General features: G+C 36.5%; 1 protein-coding gene across 1 annotated transcript in view; it reads right to left on the reverse strand.

The window, feature by feature from the left end:
- Nucleotides 1-3,642: 3,642 nt before the first annotated feature.
- The window catches only part of L3MBTL1 (L3MBTL histone methyl-lysine binding protein 1), a 41,615-nt gene continuing 22,013 nt past the window's right edge, over nt 3,643-23,244 (reverse strand). Inside the window, exons 7-22 of the mRNA XM_087929095.1 lie at nt 22,043-22,130; nt 21,615-21,703; nt 20,650-20,754; nt 20,255-20,390; nt 17,076-17,167; nt 15,824-15,975; nt 15,310-15,386; nt 14,442-14,527; nt 13,981-14,091; nt 11,265-11,379; nt 10,283-10,379; nt 9,707-9,904; nt 7,476-7,522; nt 6,252-6,409; nt 5,923-5,985; nt 3,643-4,766 (exon numbers count right to left, since the gene is read on the reverse strand). Coding sequence (XP_087785221.1) covers nt 4,632-4,766; nt 5,923-5,985; nt 6,252-6,409; nt 7,476-7,522; nt 9,707-9,904; nt 10,283-10,379; nt 11,265-11,379; nt 13,981-14,091; nt 14,442-14,527; nt 15,310-15,386; nt 15,824-15,975; nt 17,076-17,167; nt 20,255-20,390; nt 20,650-20,754; nt 21,615-21,703; nt 22,043-22,130 — 1,749 coding nt within the window. The 3' untranslated portion in view covers nt 3,643-4,631. The remainder of the gene's footprint in view (nt 4,767-5,922; nt 5,986-6,251; nt 6,410-7,475; nt 7,523-9,706; nt 9,905-10,282; nt 10,380-11,264; nt 11,380-13,980; nt 14,092-14,441; nt 14,528-15,309; nt 15,387-15,823; nt 15,976-17,075; nt 17,168-20,254; nt 20,391-20,649; nt 20,755-21,614; nt 21,704-22,042; nt 22,131-23,244) is intronic.

Genomic DNA, 23,244 nt, shown 5'->3' on the forward strand with positions numbered 1-23,244 from the left:
TGTATTACCATCCAGTATAAAATTAATCCACTAGGTTTTAGCAGCTCTCTCTTTAATTTATAATTTCTCAATAATTTCTCAATAATTTTCACAAAATTTTAATTGGGGAATTGATGCAATTTGTGTTTGTACATCTCCAATTATATACATAATCAGTTAAGGTGATCTGATCCATTATTTCCTAATAAACAAAAAACAAAGAAATTGAATTGTCATAAATAATTCCATCAGTGGCAAAGCAATGAAATAACAAATAAATAAATAAAGTCGCTATGAAGCCTCCTAATGGAATCAGTCAAACTGTTATCATCACCACATATGGAAGATGGTCTCAGGCTCTTGGGCCTGATGTTTCCTTGATTGTCTTGCTTGGACTTAGAAGATATGATCCAAAGCTTACAATGGAAGCACAGTTAGCAGACAAACATAGAATCTCAGGTTGCTGTGGAGTTACTTAGCTCAGGAGACATTTTAGCTGCCATTGGCTCCTTTGAAAAAAAAATAGAAGCCATTAATAAGATGCTTGAGACAAAATAACTCCTAAGGTGCCTGATGCTGAGGAAAACATGGTCTATTGGAATGAGGTTTTTAAGAATTAGCCTGACACTTTGGTAGTATCTGGATCTGAAGACATCTCCTGATGCCTAACTAAATTCAACTGTTCAGTGTTATTCAAGAAAAGAGTATGAAGAGTATGTTGTTCAAGAAAAGAATATGCCAGACCACTGATCACTGATCCAGCCTATACAAGCTATTCAGAGTGGTAGAAGCTCTCAAAACTTTTTTGAAGGAGTCTTCATTGACCTTGCTCTTTGGCAAAAGCAAAGCAATTTTACATAACTCTGGTGAGGCCAAGATATTTTTTTTACTGACATCTGCTATCTTTTAGAGCTAATCCTCTTAACATCTATAGCGTAAGCGAGGAACCTTTTTGGACTGGGGGCTAAATTTGGAATTTTGAGAAATGTGATATATACACTCAAAATCACTCAAATGTACACAAAATTGCTGCCACAGCCAACATGACTAATTACAAAACATCCATTTACCAGAAGCAAACAAACCCTCCAAGATGCTCTCTACCATTCTGGCAACATCCTGAATGCCATAATAGTACCTATCTTGCTTAATAGTGCTCACCTTCCTATCAATTAAAGCCATTTTCTCTCTCCTGGACAATCATTCATGAAGAAAAGTATAATCCCCTGTTAATTAAACAAAAATATTTCAGAATGTCAAAAATATTTCAGAATGTCAAAGAGGAAATACAGAGAGTGACATCTAAGGATGCTTTCCCTGAATTCAAACTACAAGATGAAGAATGTTTTGTACCAAAAAAACTATAAGTAGCCATATACTGCAATTGTTTATATACATAAGATCCATTAGAAGTTGATTTCAATTGAAAAAAATAAGACTTCAGGGGGAAGAAATGGCAGATTAAAGATAGATCTGTGAAAAACAGGGCTGATGACAGTGAAAAACAGTCAGTAAAGTAGACTGGCTGTTCAAAATCTCTCCAGACAAGGAGAGGATGGGAGATTGCCCACTTATACTCTGAACAATTGCTCCTCATGAATAAACTGCAAGAGAGCAGTTCCCAGTGGGTTTTAGCAATGGGAGATGACAGGAATAGCCATCTTGGTTGTAATCATAGCTGATGCATTTTAAAAGTTCTAAGTTTGAAAACTTCCTTTAGCAGTCACAATGAAGTAACAAAATGAGAAATTGCTTGTTACAATTACTTTTAAACTATCAGTGGCACTTGGATTGACAAGTCTTGGACTGACAAGTCTGAAAACAACATTCAATCCTTAATGAAAGAAAAAAATTAATCATAAGATTAAGATTTATTTGATAAAAAGGTGAAATAAGCAGCAAAAACCTAAACAAGACTTTGATCGTAGAAAATTATAAACAGATTAAGGCTTTAGATAAATGTGGAAAAATATTTTGGAATTAATTATAAAGAATTCTTCCCATGGGAAATAGATTTGTTTGAACTTTGCAGGACAAAATAAAAATAAGCAATTTTAAAAATTGGATGTTAAAGGGAATTAAATATTTTAATGAAAGAAGAAAATAAATAAGCCAGATGAACCACGAATTAACTGGGATATATAAAATGGTGCAAAATATTTCAACGTTAAAAATACTGAAGCATACTTTTGAGAAATGGAATCAGAAATCAGTATCCACAAAGTCAATAGTGATGTTTGCTTTCATGGATAAGCTGTATCCTGAAAATATAATAGAAAACATAGTTGATGAGGAACAAGTTTTATCTGACAAGTCAGAGATGCTATTGAAAATGAATCTACAAATCACAGACCACAGTATTAGATTTTACTATTATAATTAAAATTCTTAATAAAAATTCTTAATATGTATATATAAAGCTACAGTAATTTCAACTGAGCCAAATATAGCAATCTAAAATTGTTGTTGAAGCAGAGTTGGACTGCCTACATCTCTCAATGACAACACTTTTAGTGGAACTACGATAGTAGTACCAACTGAATTAAAAAGGGCTTTAGCATTACCCAGCATTTTTGAACCGGCATCTGTTTCCTCAGTTTCAGGTTTAAAAATGAATCCTTTGTCATTCTCTATAGGCCACCCATAGAGGTCTAAAGTTGTATCTTACTGTCAAATTCAGGAGAAATGCACTTAGAAATTTAACAAAAGTTACTAAGAACAGACTAATTGCTTTTTTCTTCTTTGAAGGATTTACTTCCTACAAATGGCTGCCTTACATTATTGCACAGCAAACAAGACTTACGATTATGTCAAAAACAGGACTTTTAAGTCCACATCCTTTGTCAAGAATCATCTAGGTATTCCAAGAGGATTTTTTCCCCCTATGGATAAAAAGTATATCTCTTTGGATATAGAAAGAGCTTGGCACATTCATCATTGGCATTTTTAGAAGGGTTTGATAAGAGATGCAAAACCTCTTTTTTCTTGGCACCATACCTCTTAGGAACTACATATGATATTCATAGAGAAAACACAAAATCATCATCATCATCATCATCATCATCATCATCATCATCATCTACTTATTATGAAAGAGGAAAGCTGAGATACACATTTTTTTCAAATAGCAAGTAGCCAATACTTAAAAGAAAAAAGCCGACCATGTCTTAAGTATTTCAGATTTCAGAGACCGCAATAATATCAAATCTGTTGGTGGCATATACATGATTAAAGAAAATCACCCTTATCTTCATAAATTGAAGTGGGAAGAAAGGAAAAAAAGTGTTCTTAAGAGCTCAATCACCTTGCAAATTAGATCTAAGAACACATAAGAGATCTTTGACCACTAAAGCCTTAGTTCAGCCATCATAATCAATGCAATGATTCTATTATCCAGGACCACTAATAAGTTCATACAAGAGATGAAAAATTGAAAGGAAGAAAATCCCAAAACATATCAAATTGACTTAAATTAGAAGAAATCCAACAGGAACGTTCTAAGATATTTGGGCATCTGACATATAAAATTCATATGGTTTTCTAACTTTCTTCACAAAAGTAAATGCAATAACAATAAATTAATATTCTGTATTTTGATTAAATGTAAACTCTTACTGTCTCAAGCCATCTTTTCCCTTGCCTAAACAGGAGACAGACTGGAATTACAACTCCTGCCTATCTTCTTAAGTCCATGTGAGCACAGCATAAATGGCCCAACAGAATATGTTAGTCATTATCAAGAGGATATAGGAAAAACTCTATGCAGTTAGCAACATAATTATTGATTAATTGAATGTTTACAACACACCTTATACTGTTTAGGTAAAACTATAAAAGTTTAAATAAGAATAGTTTTAATCTAAGTTGTGAAACAACAAAATATAAATATTTGGCACATGTTGAACTGAATAGAGACTGATGGGACCAAGTTGATGCAATCAAAGAATCTGAAAACTGCGTTGCACAACTTTTTTTTCTTCATTTCATGTATCTCATGGCCAATATGACAGGACAAAGTTAGCTACCTCTGCATAACGATTAGTTATTGACTGAGAGGAATGTTTTCACTTAGTGCAAAGTATTAATATTGTTACTCTGCTAATCTTGTTTTCTATATGCCTCCTATAGCCCATAGTAAAATTCCTGATAATTTAAGAGACTGACTTTTGCCCAGAAAAATCAGATTTCAAAATTGCTTCCAAATACTGTACATGGTAGCAGTATATCCAAAGCAGTGGATATATTGCAAAACAATAAATACTAATACAGACACACTGTAATTCAAGCAGTCGGAGATGATAGGTGAAAGCCACCGCAGGCTAAATTCAGTAGCAAATCTGGTCTCAAACCCATGTTATGTGCCATCATAACCAACAGGAGAACTTAGCAGGATTTCTGGCATCAAGTAAGTCATTCCTGGAATTTTTCAATTAAACATTATCAGGACAGAATTAACAAAGGCTGAGATAAGAAGGGAGGGAGGGAGAAAGGAAGGTGTTTTGCATGTAAACAAGAATGAAGACTCAGAGAGAGCATGTTGGCAGGATTTTACAACTGCAGCAGTTAAGAAGGTCTCAATTCATCCAAGACAGACAGACAAAAGAGTCTGGCAGTTTCTGTGTGGAAGAAAGTCAAAAGCTGTCATGGCTAGTTCATTTTAAGGTGTCATCAGCATTTTTGAACATAAGAATGGCATTGTAGATTTTAAGTGCTGGGCCAAGCTTTACGCTCATGATCTTCACAATGTCAGCCTGAGTCAGCAAAAGGAAGGCCTCACCATCAATCATCTGTGGAAGATATGTCTGTTTAAGTATAATGCATATACAGCAACAGATTAAACATCCAATTATTTAATCTCATTATACTGTTAGCAGAAGATGCAAAATAAGACAATTCAGAAAGATGAACAAGTCCAAAAACTTTACTGTATTCAGATTTACTGTACAGACTGAATGGTAACAGTAAGACTTCTTTAATGCATGCTTCAAAAAGGATTCAATCATTTTATGTTTATTCAAGATCACATCATAAAAAGTTAAAACCACCAAACTCAATCTGAGAATATAGCAACATTTCATTAATTAAGTGAATACTTCTGTTGTCATATTTGGACACAGCAAAACTTTACTCTTGGGCATAGAGTAACTTGTGGAGTAAATAGGTAATTGCAGGTTGCTTATCTTTTAGGAAAAGTTCTTAATATAGATAGTCCTCACTTTTCAACCACTTGTTCAATGACCATTCATAGTTGCAATGGTGGTGAATGAGTGATACTTACAGCTGATCCTCAATGTTCTGGTCACTGCAGTACCCCTGCAGTCATATGATCATAATTCAGGTGCTTGGCAACCAGTTTGTGTGGCAACCAGGGTCGCAGCATCCTACAGTCATGTTACTAATATTTGTCACATTCCCTGCTGGCTTTCCTCAAACAAAGTCAATGTGGAAGTCAACAGGAAAGACTGCAAGTCATCCTCCTAAGTGCCCTCCAGTTTTCTTACTCCACATGCCAATGAATTTTTATTTTATGAGACCATAGAGCACTTGGAATAGTGCTAAGCATCAGGCTAGAAACAGTTCCTCATTAGATATGAAGTCATCAGGATGACCTTGGCCCAATCACCCTCTCTCAGGCCTAGGAAGGTAGAAATGGCAAACTACTTCTGAAATCTTGCCAAGAAAACTTAATGAGCTAGTCCAGGCAAGGAGTCAAAAACTGATTTGAGGATACACACCAGAGGTGGTATTCAACAGGTTCTGACCAGTTCTGGAGAACCGGTAGCGGAAATTTTGAGTAGTTCAGAGAACCAGCAAATACCACCTCTGACTGGAGATTTTAAAATATCCTTCCCCTGCCACGCCCACCAAGCCACGCCCACAGAACCGGTAGTAAAAAAAATTGAATCCCACCACTGATATACACACAAAAAATATTCCATCTACCTCATCTCTGAAGAGTTTTGCTTGATCCTCACAACCTGTTAACGTCTGTACGAAGCTGAAAACCTTTGGAGAAAAGACATACAGACAAAAATTAAAGAAGAGAGAAAAGGGGAATAGCAGTTTTCTCTATACCAACATATCCTAAACCTTTCTTTAATATGACCTATTTCACCATCAGAAGCACCTGAATCTGATCTATTAACCAAGACTTGGTAATATACTATCCCACCCCTAATGACATCTGGAAGATGCTGAAAAACAAAATTATTTAAATGTATTACATTAAAGTAAGGTTAAGGTTGCTTAAACAAAATTTTGGATACTCTTACCTCATCAATTGTCCATTTGGCCACTGTGGATGCTGTGATCCCAGCTACTCCAGGAAGAAGCTTACAATGCTGATCCCAGCAGAGAGATAAGGAACGGTCAGGATGTGCTGACAAGGCTGACATAAACAGAGACTGGTGCATACTTTCTGATGAAATGGCTGATAACAAGATTTATCACATGTCAAATTAGAATGGGAAATTAAAAAAAAAACCCTCAAAAAAGGCAGAAGCAAACTTCTTCTGTAACACCTTGAAGAAAAATGTGCAGATGCAATAATCAGGAACTGAATTCAGCTCATGGGTACCATCATCATTCTAAAGTATGGAGAAATTGGCTTGTTCTACAAGTTCTGTGACAATTTTCTCCTATACGATATGTTGAGATTACACCACCCAGAACTCCTGGTCCTTCAATATCTCTTGGTGCTGTGTTATATCTGACTTTTGATGGGATAATCCCCAACCCAAGCTGATGATCAATTTTAGGGTCTTCCTGGACATTTACCTCCTGTTCAATAAGCTGCTGGTAGTTATGAGAGGGGAATATCTGTACAGATTTACCAACTGCACCAATTCCTGAACTGAAACCTTGCTCACAGTCATTCATGCCTTAGTCACTTTCTACTGGATTACTTTAAGATGCTGTACAAGACACTAACCTTGAAGACTATCCAGAAAATCTACCTGATCCAGAATATAGTGACATACACACAGTGTTGAATACCATTCAGGCCCTATAATATACCAGAGTATACAAGATGCACTGGCTCCCAATCTCTTTCTAGATGCCAATCCAAGATGCTAATAATGACTTTTAAAGCCTTGCATGAGAGTGTCTGATTATTTGCATGATTACCTTTCCCTGCCTATTCTACCCATTTTGGTAGGGTGGATATGCTCCGGGTCCCCTTCTTGAAATGTCTTAACTGGTCTGCAGTTTCAAAGGCACTAGTCTCACTTTAGGCAAAAAACTATATGTGTGATTTTGTACAAATCACTCTCTTTCAGCCTTAGGAAGGAGACAGTGGTATCTTGCCATGGTATCTTCTGGTATCTTGCCAAGAAAACTGCAGGGACTAATTCTACCAAGTTAGCCAGATCCAGTTGTACTTTTACATATGAAGACCCACTCAATAATTATTTTGCTACTCTTATAGTATTGTTCTTACAGGATAAGCTCTTTTTTGCTTGCCACTTATAGAAAAAACAAACTAATATACTTACTTTGGAAATCATCCTGCTGGATTTTCCGATATTTGGGAGGTCGTCCTCTAGAGAAACAAAAAATGCTTTATATAAGTCATACGGTTGATTGGAAAATGTGCTATAGTAAATCCTACTAGCTAAACCTTAAACCATATATTGGTGGGGGCAGAATCATGTGAAACAGATGACAGTGGAATAAAAGCAGTTTGGAAAAGTGCTATACAGGTAGTCTTCACTTATTGACTGCAATTGGGATAGACAAATCCATTGCTAAGCAGCACAATTTTTAAGTAAAATGTCATGTGACAACATGGATTTATGATGTCAATTCTGGCTGCAGTTGTGAACCAAATCACTGAGGTAACTTACTGCTGACTTCACCATTGACTTTATTTGTGAGAAACTGGCAATTACATGACCATGAGATGCTGCAATCATCATAAATGTGTGCTTGGTTACCAACCACCCAAATTGAATCACATGATCACAGCACAATGGCTTCAAGATTGTTCTTCAGTGCCATTGTAACTTTGAACAGTCACTGAATGAGTGATCAGTAATCAAGGACTACTTCTACTCGCAAATGTACTCCCAAGAACAAGTAAAGAAAAGGTGCATGTATTTCAAGATTATATGCCTTATCAAAAACATCTTTCTCATTGAATCCACAAGAGAAGAATGTTTTGTTTGTTTTATAGACCATGAATCAAATATCCATGTCCAGAAATTTGCATGGAGTATCTAGCTGATTTTTTCATTTTTTTTCATTTAATTGTATTTATTGCTTTTATATCCTGTCTGTCATGGATAGTGGAAGTATTAGCTGACCATGGTTAATCTTGAAAAAATGCTGGATCTGCATAATAGTTGGGTGGGGGATAACTAAGGAATACTAGACTGGGATGTCAAAAAAAGAAAATACAAAGATAAATCAATGTCATGTTACTGACAAGAAAATGAGTGCAACTTCTATGAGTTGAACTTGATTTGAGTGACTTTTTAACGTTTTCTTTTGAAAGTTTAAGATGTATACACAGATGGGATTTCTCCCCTCATTTTTAATTCAGAGCAACCTACAATATGAGGTGGGTAGGACTGCCTCAACCCTACTAGGTAGCTCAAATCAAGAAACTAACTTCACAGAAAGACTAAAACTATTTTTATCGAGAGTAGTTACAATTACAGAACCTTGCAAATCTAACTGTGTTGTACTCTTCTTCCTTCAGTGAATAAGGGAAGTGTCTATTTGTGGACAGCCAAGAAAAAAAACCCCAAATGGATTATCAAACAAATCAACCCAGAGTTCTCACTTGAGGTACAAATGATCCAGTTCAAATTAATCAAAATTTTGGACACATTATACAAAAAAACTAGCCCTATGCTGAGAAAGGTAGAAGGAAAGAGAAGATGAGGGTGACTAGCAACAAGACAGACAGATTTAACTGCAGTGGAAATGGGTACACCATGGGAAAACCTGAAAGGTAAGTTAGGGACAGACAGTCGTGAGAAAATTTATTTATGTGATTGCTAACAGTCAACAATAATTTGATGGCCCATATTTAATCACACTGAGAGCAAACTCTGTGATTAAATGTGAACTTGAACCTGGATTTCCATGTAGTTCAACATCACTATTATACTTCCATTGGCTATGTCAAATATGTGGTTGATGTGTATGTATTCTTTCATCTTTCCAAACATGCCACCAGAAGATTTATGGAGCTAAATATTGATTTTTTGTTCTATTCATTTCCTTGTATGTAGCTTTAAGATTAACATGCCTGTTAATCTTCATTTTAAAAATCTTTTAGGGAAGTACATACAGGGATCATCTGCTGTTTTCTATCTAGCCTCTCCTGGACTGAGATATGCTTAGCTTTGAAATGACAATGTATTATATGACTTTGAAATTATGCCATGAGATGTTCCATTTTAATTTCTAATGCCACAGTTGATTAGGACCCAACTTACTCACAGATCTCTGCACTCAGAAGCAAGTTATTCTGCATAATATTAATAAGAACAGATATAAAAGCAGATAATAGATTAGTTTAGAAGGTGACTCAGGGTCCAAGAGAATAATATATAAAAATAGATATAATGCCTGGAGAAGCACAGGATTAGCAAGAAATCGTGCATAAACTATGAGGAATAGCCATAAAGCAAATATTTGAAAATGAGTGGTTATAAATTACAATGGCACCCCTCAGTGTGACATCCCAATGGATTAACACTGGCTGTTTCTTTACCTTCCATGATGGCGAGACTTCTTCTTCTGGGAATAAGCAATTAGGTTCCTTTTTCGAACAGAGTTTTCAGTGTCTGAAAGTTCAGCCTTTACCCTCCCCTGGTTTTTCTCTGCCAGGGGACACCCTGAGATGCAGTAATGAGCTGTAAATCTCCCAGTCACATGGCCTGAACCATCACAACCAGGTGTTGGACACTTTCTGGAAAATAGAGATTAAAAAAGCATTTGGTTTTGTGTGTTAGCAGGTGCTAAATAATAATAATACTATCCTGCTCAATATTCATCTATGAAATTTAGCAGCTGTGAACCGTATATGCTCAATTCTAAAAGTTTCAGCTCCTTTTTTCAGTCTATTGCAACCAACAATAGAAACATAAATTGCCACAAAAGACTAGTAGCTGGAATATCTTGATGAGGATACAGGATTCACACAGTATGTTAAGTTGATTTATTCCAGGTAAGCTGCACAGACACTGAAGTAATAGTTGTTCCTCAACAACTCCTAGTGGGGCCTTAAGTTCATGCTGCCTATACCAGCATAATCAGCAAGATATTGCGTCTTATGTTGAGTGCTCACCTGTGAAAGCTATATTTGGAAGTCTTGGTAGCTGGGAGGGTTTTACAGGCCAAGGTTGGACAGCTTCCATTGGTAGTGGAGATGGGTTCCTTTGGCCCTGCTCAAAAGGGAAGAAATAATTTGAATCTCAGGCACTTTAAGACAAAGGCAATTTCCATCTGAATGAAATTATAATTAATTTTCATTCTTTAAACAAAACTTGTATATAAATTTTTCTCCTCCCCTCCCCAAACAAATATAGTTCAAAATTTGAATTCTAATTAGTAAAATTTGCCTCTCTATTTCTATGTTGCATATTAAAATATTTTACAGTTGAATTTCAGAAATACCCAAATACACCAACATTCAAAACTGTTCAGTAGATATTTCTAAAGGAAATATTTATGTATTATATATTTGGTTTAATGTTTGAAAGCCATTCTTACAATATGGCTTATGTAAACATATTAAAGTACACTAAATATTTAGTTAAAACAATGAGTTAAAACAACAACATTGGTACAGTAATTTAGCATTAAAAAGCAGCAGAATTATCTAAAATAACATCCATGTAGAACCATCCTAAACCTTTGAAGAGAGACTACTTGAAACAAATAGAAGTTTTAGAAGTTTTCATAAAGCTTAAATTGAGTGGAATATATACACAATTTTTGGAAATGTTCCTACAAATTTTGTACAGTGATAATAAAGTCTTCCCTCTTTCTTTTGGAAACAAAGCAACTTTATAGATTCATAATTGCATAGGGCTCATGTTTTTATATCTTTTTGGAGAACTAAAGATTCCTATAAACACTGTAGTTCCAGGGCAAAAGAATTAACACAATATAAGGTGTTTGCATTACTTTTTCATCACCTGTTATAATTATAAGCTAAAAGATGCCACCCTATTATTCCACGGAGTCTGTGCTGTCTATTTCTACTGTCACTAGATAATCATGAGAATGTGGCAAGTATTTGTGCAACATGTAGTTACTGTTCTTACTAAGAGGAGGTTGCAATGGATGTCCAGTTTTTGAGCACCATCCAACAGGATGAATGTCTGGGTGATCTGAGTCAATCCAGAAATCATAGATATGGCTCCAGCCATCAAAATGAATCTATAGGCAAACATCAACAGAATGTAGTTAGATTTTAGAAATCATCCTTGGAGCATCCAACCAGCAGAGACAAAGGTGTATTTTCTCTAATCATATATATATGATTAGAGAAATATGTTTATATAAAACATACTTCTAAGACAACATACCTCACAAGCGGAAGTATGAATCTTTTAGATACATGCAACACTCCAAAAAGGCAAAAGATGAAAACTACCAAATCCCCACATCTCACTCCAAATCCAACAGTATGCAGGCAAAACGAGCATAACTGAAAATCTGTTCATTCCGGAGTCTGTTTGGTCATGGCAGCATGGAATCAATGGGGAGTCTCAGAAAAAATGTTATAAACTTCTAAATAATTCCTTCTCCTCATTTTACAGAGGCCACATTTCTATTGTTTAGGGATGGAAACTGAATCCATACCTTTTCTTTCCCACGTTATTGTCCTTCCTATTCATCCACAAGTGAAAATGGTGCAGCTTTCATAATTATGCCACTATATTTTACCTTTTGGCTTGCTCATTTGACCTCATCTCTTCCCTTGACAAATGCTTTTTCTTCTGACATCTAAATAAAAAGTACTAGGGGATAGTATTATGAACACTATTTGTGGGAAAATAGTGGCATCCCACTGAGTACATAAAACTTTACTGAGTATAAAATGCACAATTCTTAATCAGTGTTGACAAAAGCATATCAGCTATCCATGACAGCATGCCTATGTGCTGTGCATGGAAAGGAACAGGAATAGACATTACTACAGTTGCTTGGCTATTGCCAAATCTTTCTGCATTATCCTCTGTACCTACTATATTGCATTTACTGCTAGATCTTTCCATTTTTGTAAGTACCAGCAAAGTGACAACCATAAGCACAGAAGAACTTTAGACTTGGTGTGTCTACCTGCATTGATATCTGTTGCTATAACAAATTAAGTGGATGCTATCATATGACATTTGGCAATATTGGCCCTGAAATAAGGGGGAAAGTGCCCTCAAAATGCCCTCTTCTAAAGTGACTGGCCAATTACCCCAAGATGTTTTTCCAAATGGCAACTGGATTTTCTTGGTTTTTTTTTCTTTGAAAATGTTTCACTTCTTATCCAAGAAGCTTCCTCAATTCTTTTTTCAAAGAAAAAACCCAAGAAAGTCCAGTTGCCTTTTGGAAAAAGCACCTTGGGACAACCATGATCTGGATGACTGAGAAACTCCATAGACATTGGCCAATCATATCTCCTTGCTGCCTTCATTCCTTCACTATAAACTGGTTTCTCCCTCCCACATCAGCCCTCCTGGGAAGGGCCTGCAGACCAGTACCAGTCCGTGTGGGAGGCAAGCAAGTGCAGCTTCATCTGTACATGCACAGATCTAGGTTGTGCATGAAACCATACCACCACCCCTAGTCTGTGGAAAAACTGTCTTCCATGAAACTGGCCCATGGTGCCAGACACTTGGGGACTGCTGTTCTGGGGAACCAAGGAGGATTGAAAAAGAATTTCTCACCTCCCCCTGTGGTGAATACAGAAATACAAAACAAAAAATTTTGAGGTCTGTAGCTCAGCCAAACTCAGGCAGGTGTCAAGAGGCAATTGATCAGTTCCAGAATTTAAACAAAAACCAACTTATGTCAAGTTATAAAATAGGTTTCCACACTTACAACACCAAGTAATAATAACAACAATAATAGCAACAACAATAATAATACCCTAATGCAATTCTATCTAAACCAACTTTCAGCCTTGCCTGAGGTAACAACCTCATCCAGAATTCCAGCAAACTCCTTTACCCCAAAGCTCTTTCTACCAAAACCCTGACTGAATCCCCTTCTTTTGCTTTCTTGGCCTCTTAGGAGTCAGGGATGTACTTCTGGGCACATCAGATTGGCTTTTGATTTAAAGGGCCAGCCACTCCCCATTACAGGCTCTGTATGTTCAGCTCTGAAACAATCACATTGATACATTAAGGAAAGCTATATTTTACAAACAGATAACTATTATAGTAAGCAAACAAAGCTTCTTATTGTTCTTGTTAAAAAGTTTATTCTGCTTTTGCTTGTTGTAAAAGCCAACACTGAAGTATACATTAAGTTCTCAGGTTTCAGCAAGCATTAAAAGTTATAGGTTTTCTTTATAACCATAGGGCTATAAATACTTTCTATAATCTTAAGAATGCAGAATTTAAATCCAGTATATGTTTATTTTAGTGCATAATTGTAGAATACAAAAACAAAGCTCAGGTTTTCCCAAGCTATAGATGAAAGGCATAATTAAGTGATAAACAGGGGTTTGGGTACATCATGCAACCATCTGTAATATGACTTGTTTAATTTTGACTTAAATCTGTTGTATGCTTTAGTCAACAAATTATGGCTTAGTACCGTGTATCAATTAAGTCAAACTATCGCTTTGCTTATAAAAACCCCAAAAGCCATTGTAAATGTTGCAAAATAACATTTATACTCCTGCATTGTATTTTTTAATCACAAATAGACTTTGGATTTTTTCCCCAATACATTTCATTTACCACAAGGAAGTACATAAATTACTGGGCAATACCATGAAAAAGAAAGGCATAAGCAGAAAGCAGAAGAAAAGCCCACCTTTATCCTGTAGTCTTCTACATCCTCTACACTAGCAACTCTGATTAGAGAGGGGGTCCTTCGATCCACTGCCTCCAATTTCATGTTCATCAGAAAGTCATGGGGCTGCCTCTAGAGTGAGGCAAACAAAAAGGTAAGGAAAGATGGTGCTTATGAGGTGAAATCACATCCTGCACAACTAACTATCCCCTGGCCTGATTCATCTTTTTATATGAGAGAGGAACAATGCATGGTTTGTTGCTTATTCTAGTACTGAAAACTTTAACCATTCCTAGAGTCTAAAACTGCACATTACCAAAATAGCTTCCCCTGAAAAGGCGATCAGAGGAAGAATCGCTGTCTTCTGAACACTGACTTAAGCATACATAAGGTTTCCCTCCTCCCAGCTATACTTCTGGAAAATATTGAGGCCGAGAGGAAAATATTATGGCAGAGATTTGGAACAAATGCAAACTACTCACCACCTTAAAGGCCCAAGTTGGTGCGGCAGAAGCACCTGTTTCTGACAAATATTTTTCCCAACAGAAGTTCTCAGGGTCAGGATAGTCTGGAAATGAAAATATCTGGGAGATGAAAAGGTTTTGCTGGAGTGGATCTATTTAGAATAATTCACTAGTAGCAATAGGCTCTTAGGAACTCAAATTGACCATGAATGTTAGTTACTGATAGATACAAATCAATGGTCAATTTAAAACAGGGATTGATTATGCCTAGCATATACAAAAATTCAATGTCTTACACCATAAATGTCTTCTCCAATACAGATGCCCTTGAAATGCAAGGACTTCAACTTCCATAAGTCTCAAAAATGGTCACTGAGCAAACCTCTAAAGGTTTCCAGGTTGGGGAAGGCTAAGCTACAAGTTCATGACTGATTTATAAAACATTCTTCTACAGGAAGGTTGAATGCTATTTGGGATCTATATTCCAAAAGGTGGGCAAACCTAGGGCAAAGAAATGGGAGAAACAAGGACAAAAACTTTTTATGTTATGTAAGTTAAGTAAAATATTACATTTTCATGATGCCATTTTTATTTCAGCATTTAGTTTCAAAACTTCACTTCAGGAAATCATGCACTGACATCTATTTTAACAAAAAATCCTTGCCATGATTTTATGGTACTTGTTTATTATTGTATCTAAAAGGGTTTATATTTTAAGAGTAAATAGGGCTGTGAATTCCTATTTGATCACAAAGCAGTATCTGTGATGGAAGAAGTAACCAACTAGATAGCTCATCATATTTCCTGTATTGGAAAATGCCCTATGTGCATTCCTATATCTTTTTCCTTTAGCAAAAGATGGAGTAGACAATGCTTAGACATTCACCTTGTGGAGGAGTGAGAGGTTTTCCATGTTCCTGACACCAACCAACAGGATGAATGTAGGGGCTACTGGGATCACACCTGCAATAAAAATATGTAGTTATATAGTCTGTCTAAAGGTTGCCAGAGTGAGTGGGGGAATCAGGCATTGCTTTAATTATGTGTAAGTTTATTACCTGTTTAAAAATAATTAGCAAGGTAGGGTTTTTTTATATAAATATCACATAGGATAAATTTTACATTTCCAACACAATCCTGGCAAAATGCCCATTCTTGCCCTCCACATAACAAGTAACAATAGGAAATAGTCTAGCAACGTGAAATATCCTACTCAGAGTGAAAATAACACTGGGAAATGTATAAACCCTGCTTCCACAATTCCTGTGATTTTTTTACTAGATAAATGTTTATCTTCTTCAAGAAACATTAAAATCAGTTTTCATGTCATCATCCCATGACTTTCAATGGTTGGCCACAGTAGATATGAGTAATATTACTAGCGTTCATCTCTCACCTACCAGTAGTCATATGTGTCATCCCAGTTGTCAAAGTGCACCAAAAAGCGATTGTCTACCACATCTGTCACTGTGGCCACACAAATCAAAGAAGGATTCATACGGTCCACTGCTTCAAGCTTCATCCCTACTTGGAATCCTATGGGAGCACCATTCTGAGGAATGAGAAGGCAGAACCTCATGCATTTGTCACTCATGATGCAGCTGCTGCAATTCTATAATGTGTAGATGTGGCAGTATACATAGACTGCAATTATGCCAAACTATCTATGCCAAACTATTTATATGACTCTGCATCAACAGAAGTAGATAAAAGCTACAGTGAAATGGATGGCATATACATTTAATAAACAAACTACCTGGAGGTATGAACAACTTCATTTAATCCTAACCAGCATAGTTAACAGTGAAGAATAGTAGAAATTGTAATCTGATAATATCTAAGGCAGGGGTGTCAAACTCCCAGCCCTTGGGCCAGATATGTCAGGCACTGGCCATGCCCAGTTTAGGGAAGGGGGAAAAAGTCCCAATATGTCACGTGACAACCTGAGTAAGACACCCCTGATTTAAGGGATAATAGATTTTTAACGCTAGTTTATGCGACCTGGAGATATAAAGGAATTTTATGAGGTAATTCTATGATAAGTCAACAACATACTGTGGCCAGAACTGTTAAAGAATTGCTTGTGATGCAGAAAAAATGGACTTAGTAATGTTTCCAACAGTAGAAAATTAGAAATCTAATGGGTATTTTAATATTTCAATGAACATTCAAATGATTAAAGGTTAATCTAAATGGAATTATCTGTTATTCTTTAGAATAATTTGTCCTCAGAGCAGATTCATCAATGTTAAAGAAGTCACTGTTAATAAGAAAGGTGTAAATAAAGTTAAGCTACAAGTTCTGTGCTGCAAAAATCTGCATAATTATTAGATGGCAGGAAAGGGATGCAGAAAAATCTGACTCTCTGCTGTCATCTAGTGGTTTTTCCAATTTTTGCAAGCAAGATATGTCAGCCCTAAGACCTAGTTTTGATCCAGTAACAAGTAAGTTACAATCCTTACTATTAATCCAATGAAATTATTTAATTGGCTGATAACTTTAATTATTATTGCAGGTGTGTTCAAATTACTTATTTTTTTAATCCTGATTCAAAAGAAGTATGACTGTGGATACAAGTCAGGCTCTCTCCTACTGCTCTTTCAAGAGTGAACAAAAGAGACTGATTTGTAAAATAAAACAGCAGCCACTCACACTGTCTGGACTTGCAAAGAGATGCTTGGGAGCTGCCTGAGCTTTGGTAATCTTCAAGTAATTGGCCCAGCTGAATTCATCTTCCTTGTAACCTAAACCCCATACATAAAGGAGACATAAGAGGAGACATACCAACAGAAGTCCATAGTGCTTCATTCATTCATAGGGATCACCATCAAAAATGGAAAAAGCAAAACATGTTACAGGAAGAATTAAAGATAGCACATCCCTTTTCAAGTACCAAGCAATATGCCTTACGGTATAAAATGATACTAAGATCATTTTTTCAATGACTAAAATATTGTGAAATTTCAGCAATTTCACAAGCTGTTCATGTTCTCACTTGAAAATTGTTAATATTTCTGGTGAGAGCTTGAACATCTGAGATAGCCATTTTTATTCTGAAATTAATATTTCATTGTGCACTTTTATGGATATGAACTGAGGGCTTGCAAGATAGTTGTTTCTGAAGGCAACTTCAGTATATTGACTTTCCTTATAATACTGAGAACCCCAGAAAAGACAGTTTTACACTAGTAAGATATCCCAAACAAGTTTGGAGGTCTCTCACAATATTAGGGTTAGGATTGTTCTGTGTGTGTGTGTGTGTGTGTGTGTGTCTCTGTGTGTGTATCTTTCAATGATATGGATGCACACTTGCAATGTGTATACTTTCATGATGAAGAGTTATAAGAAATTTGAGCAAATATAGCTAGCATAACATCTCAGTTATCCTAATAATTACCCTTATGGAATTTGTATTTTTGCTTCTCACAGGTAACAGAGTTATAACTTCGTTTTATACTGTGTATACTATTTAATTTCATCTCAAGAATCTGAAGAATCAAAATGAAGATGTATTTCCTTATTTGTTCTTATCTCTTATTTTGGGTTGCAATTCTCCAGTCAAATTAACTATATTCCCAATAGAAGTTTAACCAAACTTAAACAAGAATGGCTCCCATACATACCGTGTTTCTCCCAAAATAAGGCCAGGCCTTTTTTTTTTTTTTTTTTTGAGCCCCGAAAAAAAGGCTAGGACATCTTTTCGGGGGTGCATTAATTTCTCCCCCCCCACCCCCCGTGCACCAGCGCCGTCTCCAACAACAGCGTCTGAGTTGCTCCCACTTTTCCCCCATCCCCGTAACAACAGGAAAAAAAAAACATTTTGAGGTACCTGGGAGCGCCGTGAGCTGTGTTTTGGTTTAAACCCAAGTGGCTGGGTGGGCGTAAGAAGAGCCAAGCGAGCATCTCTGCTGCTGCTACCCTTGGTGCTCCAGCCTCGGGCTCTGCAAGTTTGCAAAAGTCCTGGTGTGCAGCCCGGTTCCTGCATTCCAAGTACCCAGGCCGAGCTGCAGCTGTCCCTCTCTCGCCAGCACCATCTCCAATAACAGCAGCAGCAGCGGCGGGAACCGTGGAAGTTATGGAGGTGGCTCCCCCACCCAAGAAGCAGCTGAAACGCTTCCATGGTTCCCACCACTGCTGCCGCTGTTATTGGAGACGGCGCTGGCAAGAGAGGGACAGCTGCAGCTTGGCCTAGGCGCTTGAATGCAGGAATGGGCTGCGCACTGGGACTTTTGCAAACTTGCAGAGCCCGAGGCTGGAGCACCAAGGGTAGCAGCAGCAGAGACGCCGCTTGGCTCTTCTCATGCCCACCCAGCCTCTTGGGATTAAACCAAAACGCAGCGCGCGGTGCTCCCAGTTACCTCAAAATGTGTTTTTTTTCCTGTTGTTACAGGGATGGGGGAAAAGCAGGAGCGACTCAGACACTGTTGTTGGAGATGGCGCTGGCGAGAGAGGTGCCAGCACTGGTGGGAACCGTGGAAGCTACGGAGGCTACGGAGGCGTAGCTGCCCGTGGGGCACTCCTAATGACAAGTTCCCCCCACCTTCCCCCCCAATTTCGCATGTTTTAAACTAGGCCTAAATTGGGGGAGGGGCTTAATTTCATTTTATGCCTAGAAGACATATTGTATTGTTGGAGAAACACAGTACCATGTATCATACAGCATGGCACATTTATAGTTTAGCTTCTAAGAGGTCTTAAATGTTGATAAATGTTGTAAATTAGCAGAAGCATCAAAAAAAGGGAAATTAGAAACCAAACAGCCTTTATTTTCCATTATTTTTCCTTTTTTGTTTCTGTCACCTGTTTTTCTTTGTCTTTCTTGTTTTCTCAACATGCCTAAACAAGTAACAATACAATGGAGAACTTAGTATTTTGTAATCAACTGAAGACAGAAATCTTCATTGTATATCAAAAATCTTGATGTAATACGCAGCTGCTTCTTAATGCTAGATCCAGTTTCAGTTGTAAATGCTAAATTATCTTATGTTTATTAATATCAATATTTTGAATCAGTTTATATTTATTATTTATTTATTTATATCCCACCTTTATTGTTTTTATAAATAACTCAAGGTGGAGAACATATCTAACACACTTTCTATTTTCCTCAAAACGATAATTCTGTGAGGTGAGTTGGGCTGAGAGAGTATGACTGGCCCAAGGTCACCCAGCTGACTTTCATGGCTAAGTCGAGACTTGAACTCACTGATATTGATATAACACCTTTTTAAAAAAATTATTAATGGCTTAAGTTTCCTAAACATTAGAGTATTAATAGTTTCTTGTCAGCACTGTTGTCAGCACTGTATAAATACCACTGTATCAAATAACGTAATGTATTAAGCCTGTCTTATAACAATGTATTTTTTTTATTGCAGAATACAGAATGACCGAGTTGGAAGGGACCTTCTTCTTCTTCCTCAGGCAGGAAGCCCTATACCTTTTCAGACAAATGGCTGTCCAGTCTTTTCTTAAAAATTTCCAGTGTTGGAGCATTCACAACTTCTGGATTCAAGCTGTTCTACTGATTAACTGTCAGGAGGTTTCTCTTTAGTTCTAGATTGTTTCTCTCCTTGATCGTATTGCTTATCAAAATATGCTGGAAAATATTCTTGTGGGCTTTTAAAAGAGTTACATAAAACCAGAATGAAATTGACCTAGCAATTTAGCTTTGGAAAAACTAGACACCGAAACCTAGAGTTTCATCCACTTCTCCATCCTCTCCATTCCTTTAAAAGCACTTCATTCACTCATTCCTTCATTCACTTTGCCATCAGACAGGAAAAGCTTTTGGGTGTGAGCTTCTAAATGCACTGTCCTAATCTACATACCTTTGGGAGGCTGAAGTTTGTGCCCCGTTTTCTCAAACCAGCCAGCAGGATGAATATTAGGAGAGTCAGCATTCAGCCAAAAATCATGGCATTCAGAGTAGCCATCAAAATGAAGCCGCATCCTGTAGCCGCATACCTGCATGCAGAAAAAGCAAGAGTAACACATAGGCTATCATATTAAATCATCATGCGTTGCTTTCCACTGAGAGATTATGCTATTTTATGATCACAACGTTTTTGCCTCTATTTTTAGTTTTAGTACTTCTTGTAACTAGGTTGCATATGAATGGAAAGCTTTAAAATACATAAATGAAAAAAACTAGGGGCAAATGAGAGAATAGCAGAGCTAAAACAATATAAACAATATAAACTGCAACAATATAAACTCATCTCACCTCTGCTACAGTGAGAATAAAATACATTGAAGGGTGCTGAGGATCTATTCCTTCCAGTTTCATTCCCACTTTGAAACCATTCTTATTTTGGGTAATCGACTGGTGCTAAAAGGAACAAATCACACACACAAAAAATTAAGAGGTACATAATTTCTTCTAATGATACATTTATGTTATTAAATGGAAACTATTGCAATAAGACAATAGAGATTAATATGACACCTTAACTAAGATGGCAGCTCCCACGTGACTACAAATTTTGCCTCATGTTTCTGCTTCTATTAGAAACAGAAGTTCAGTACACATATTTTGAGGACTTGAAGTAAGTCAAAATAATAAGCCAACTTATGATCAGAGTTGGGGCCAGAATTTCGACTGCTAAGCACAGTGGCTGTTAAAGGAGTTGTGCCTGATTTGACAAGGTTTTTTTTAATGGTTGTAAGTGAATCACAGCAAGGACTGGTCATAAATCACCTTTTTCAGTGCCACTATAATTTTGGCTACCAAATGAATGGTTGTAGGTTGAGGACTACCTGTAAAAGACTACTGATTTCATTTTTTTCCTTCCAAAACAAAATGACTTTATTTGCTACATTTAAACTTCACTTGACTTTCCAATGCTTAATGGCCCTAAAAACACTATCGTATTGTATCTATATCCCAGAATGCAATTTCTCTTTCCTACATTCATTATTTTTTTTCTTTCTGATGAAGATTACTATGAGCATTTGCTTTTTCTTTCCTTAACTTTGCTTGAGACAGAAATACATATGAATTATGGAATAAATCTCTCTGGTAAAAAGAGGTTCCTACAATATAGCAACCATATAAACACCACTGGAATCAGAAAAAAGAATCAGATTCTCTTAGAGAAAAGAGTAAATGATTACAGCATAAATATGTTGATTGACAGCAAAATGTCAAAGCTCCATAAAGATAGCAGGTAAAAGAATACTGTAACTCACTTCTTGGAACAAATTTAAAGGGGCAGCTGTGGCTTTTTGTTCTTCTAGGTATGATGCCCAGGTCCAACTTTCTGCCTTCTCACTGGAAACTAAGAATATCAGAAAATGGAACAAACGAAATTTCCAAAACATTATATTAAGTGACTTTTAGACACCTAGGGCAAAGTTCTCTTTCCAAAATTACAGCCATCATCTGCTTTCAGCTGTTGAAGACTGAACATTGCATTTTACTCAAAAGCATCCAGTTCTTCCTTTTATTCTGCACTTATACTTTCTGGCTGCAGATGGGGCAAGCATAGCCAGATTACATCTCAGAATGAACAGATAAGAAAAGCATAACCTCTGACAGAACATACCATTTCATATTTGGGGATTATTAATGACTACATTGTAGTTGCTCAAACAAGGAAGCCATGTTATATGCTTACCAAACTGATTGGCAATCCATTCTTCATTACTATTATTAGCAGCAGGAAGTTCTCCTCCTGAACCATTTATCTCCTCCTGCTTTAGTTCCTAAGACACACAAACAAAATCTCTTATTTATGGGGATACCAAGCAATTTTAGAGGCTTTCTTAGAAGGGGAACACTACACACTTAGGAGAAGGGATAATATAAGTGATTACATTCCAACTCAGTTACATTGAATATATATATATATACCGGTACCAATTTTTTAACATCTCTGTAATCATTCCCAGGGTTTGGATGGTTACCTGCAATCTTGGGGTTTCAGATTATGTCCCCCTAGCTTTCTATGATCAACTTCAGGTTACCCTTTTAATAAATAAATCAAAGAATTTTGTAACACTCTAAAGACAAACAATATTTGTGATATAAGCTCAAGGCATAAGCTTTTAAAATTCTCTTCATCAGAGAATACATCTACAAAGTATTATAAATGCCTATGATGGATGACAGAGACTGCAAACAGAGGTCAGTGAAAAATAAAACACAGATGTGAGAATAACCTTATTACTCTGGCATTCTCAAAATATTTGCTGCCTATGACACAGACATTTTCACATTAGTGAGTTGATTAACACAATGTAATGTGCGAACAAATCTCGATTCCTCTTTAACAGAAAAGAGACCTTTTGATAACTGCAAGAAGCTTTGAAGGTACCAAGAAGAATATTGTTAACTTAGTAGTACCTACAGGCTCCATGTTGGTGATCCAGGACTTATCATAAATTTGCTGTCTTTACAAAACTCTTTGCTTCCATAAGATCAGTTCCAGGGTGCTGATATATAACGAAAACTTGTACTCCAGAAATCTTTCGGACATTAAGTTACTGTAAATTAAGGTAAGTAGGAATGCAGCAAAAACCAAAGCTGAATTGGTCCTTAAGGGAACTTGCAACTTAAGGCAAATACAAATGCAATATAAGAAATCTGAGTATATCTTTAAGTTATTTTTAACTTGAAATCAGCCCAAACAAAAAGAGACTTTTTTTTTGCAAGACTATAGAGCAAAAATTGTTTAGAGAATAGAGGTATTGTAGTGCTGTTTCAAAATTTCACCGTATCACTTTTTACCAGTCAAAGTCCTGGAAGGAGATGTACCAGAATTATGACCTGACTTTATCCCTTGTAAGGATAACTGCATGCTGCATTTGTGCAATGGAA

This window comes from Pseudonaja textilis, chromosome 3 (assembly GCF_049901715.1).
Source record: "Pseudonaja textilis isolate UNSWEBS1 chromosome 3, rPseTex1.2, whole genome shotgun sequence".
In the NCBI taxonomy this organism is placed as follows: Eukaryota; Metazoa; Chordata; class Lepidosauria; order Squamata; family Elapidae; genus Pseudonaja; species Pseudonaja textilis.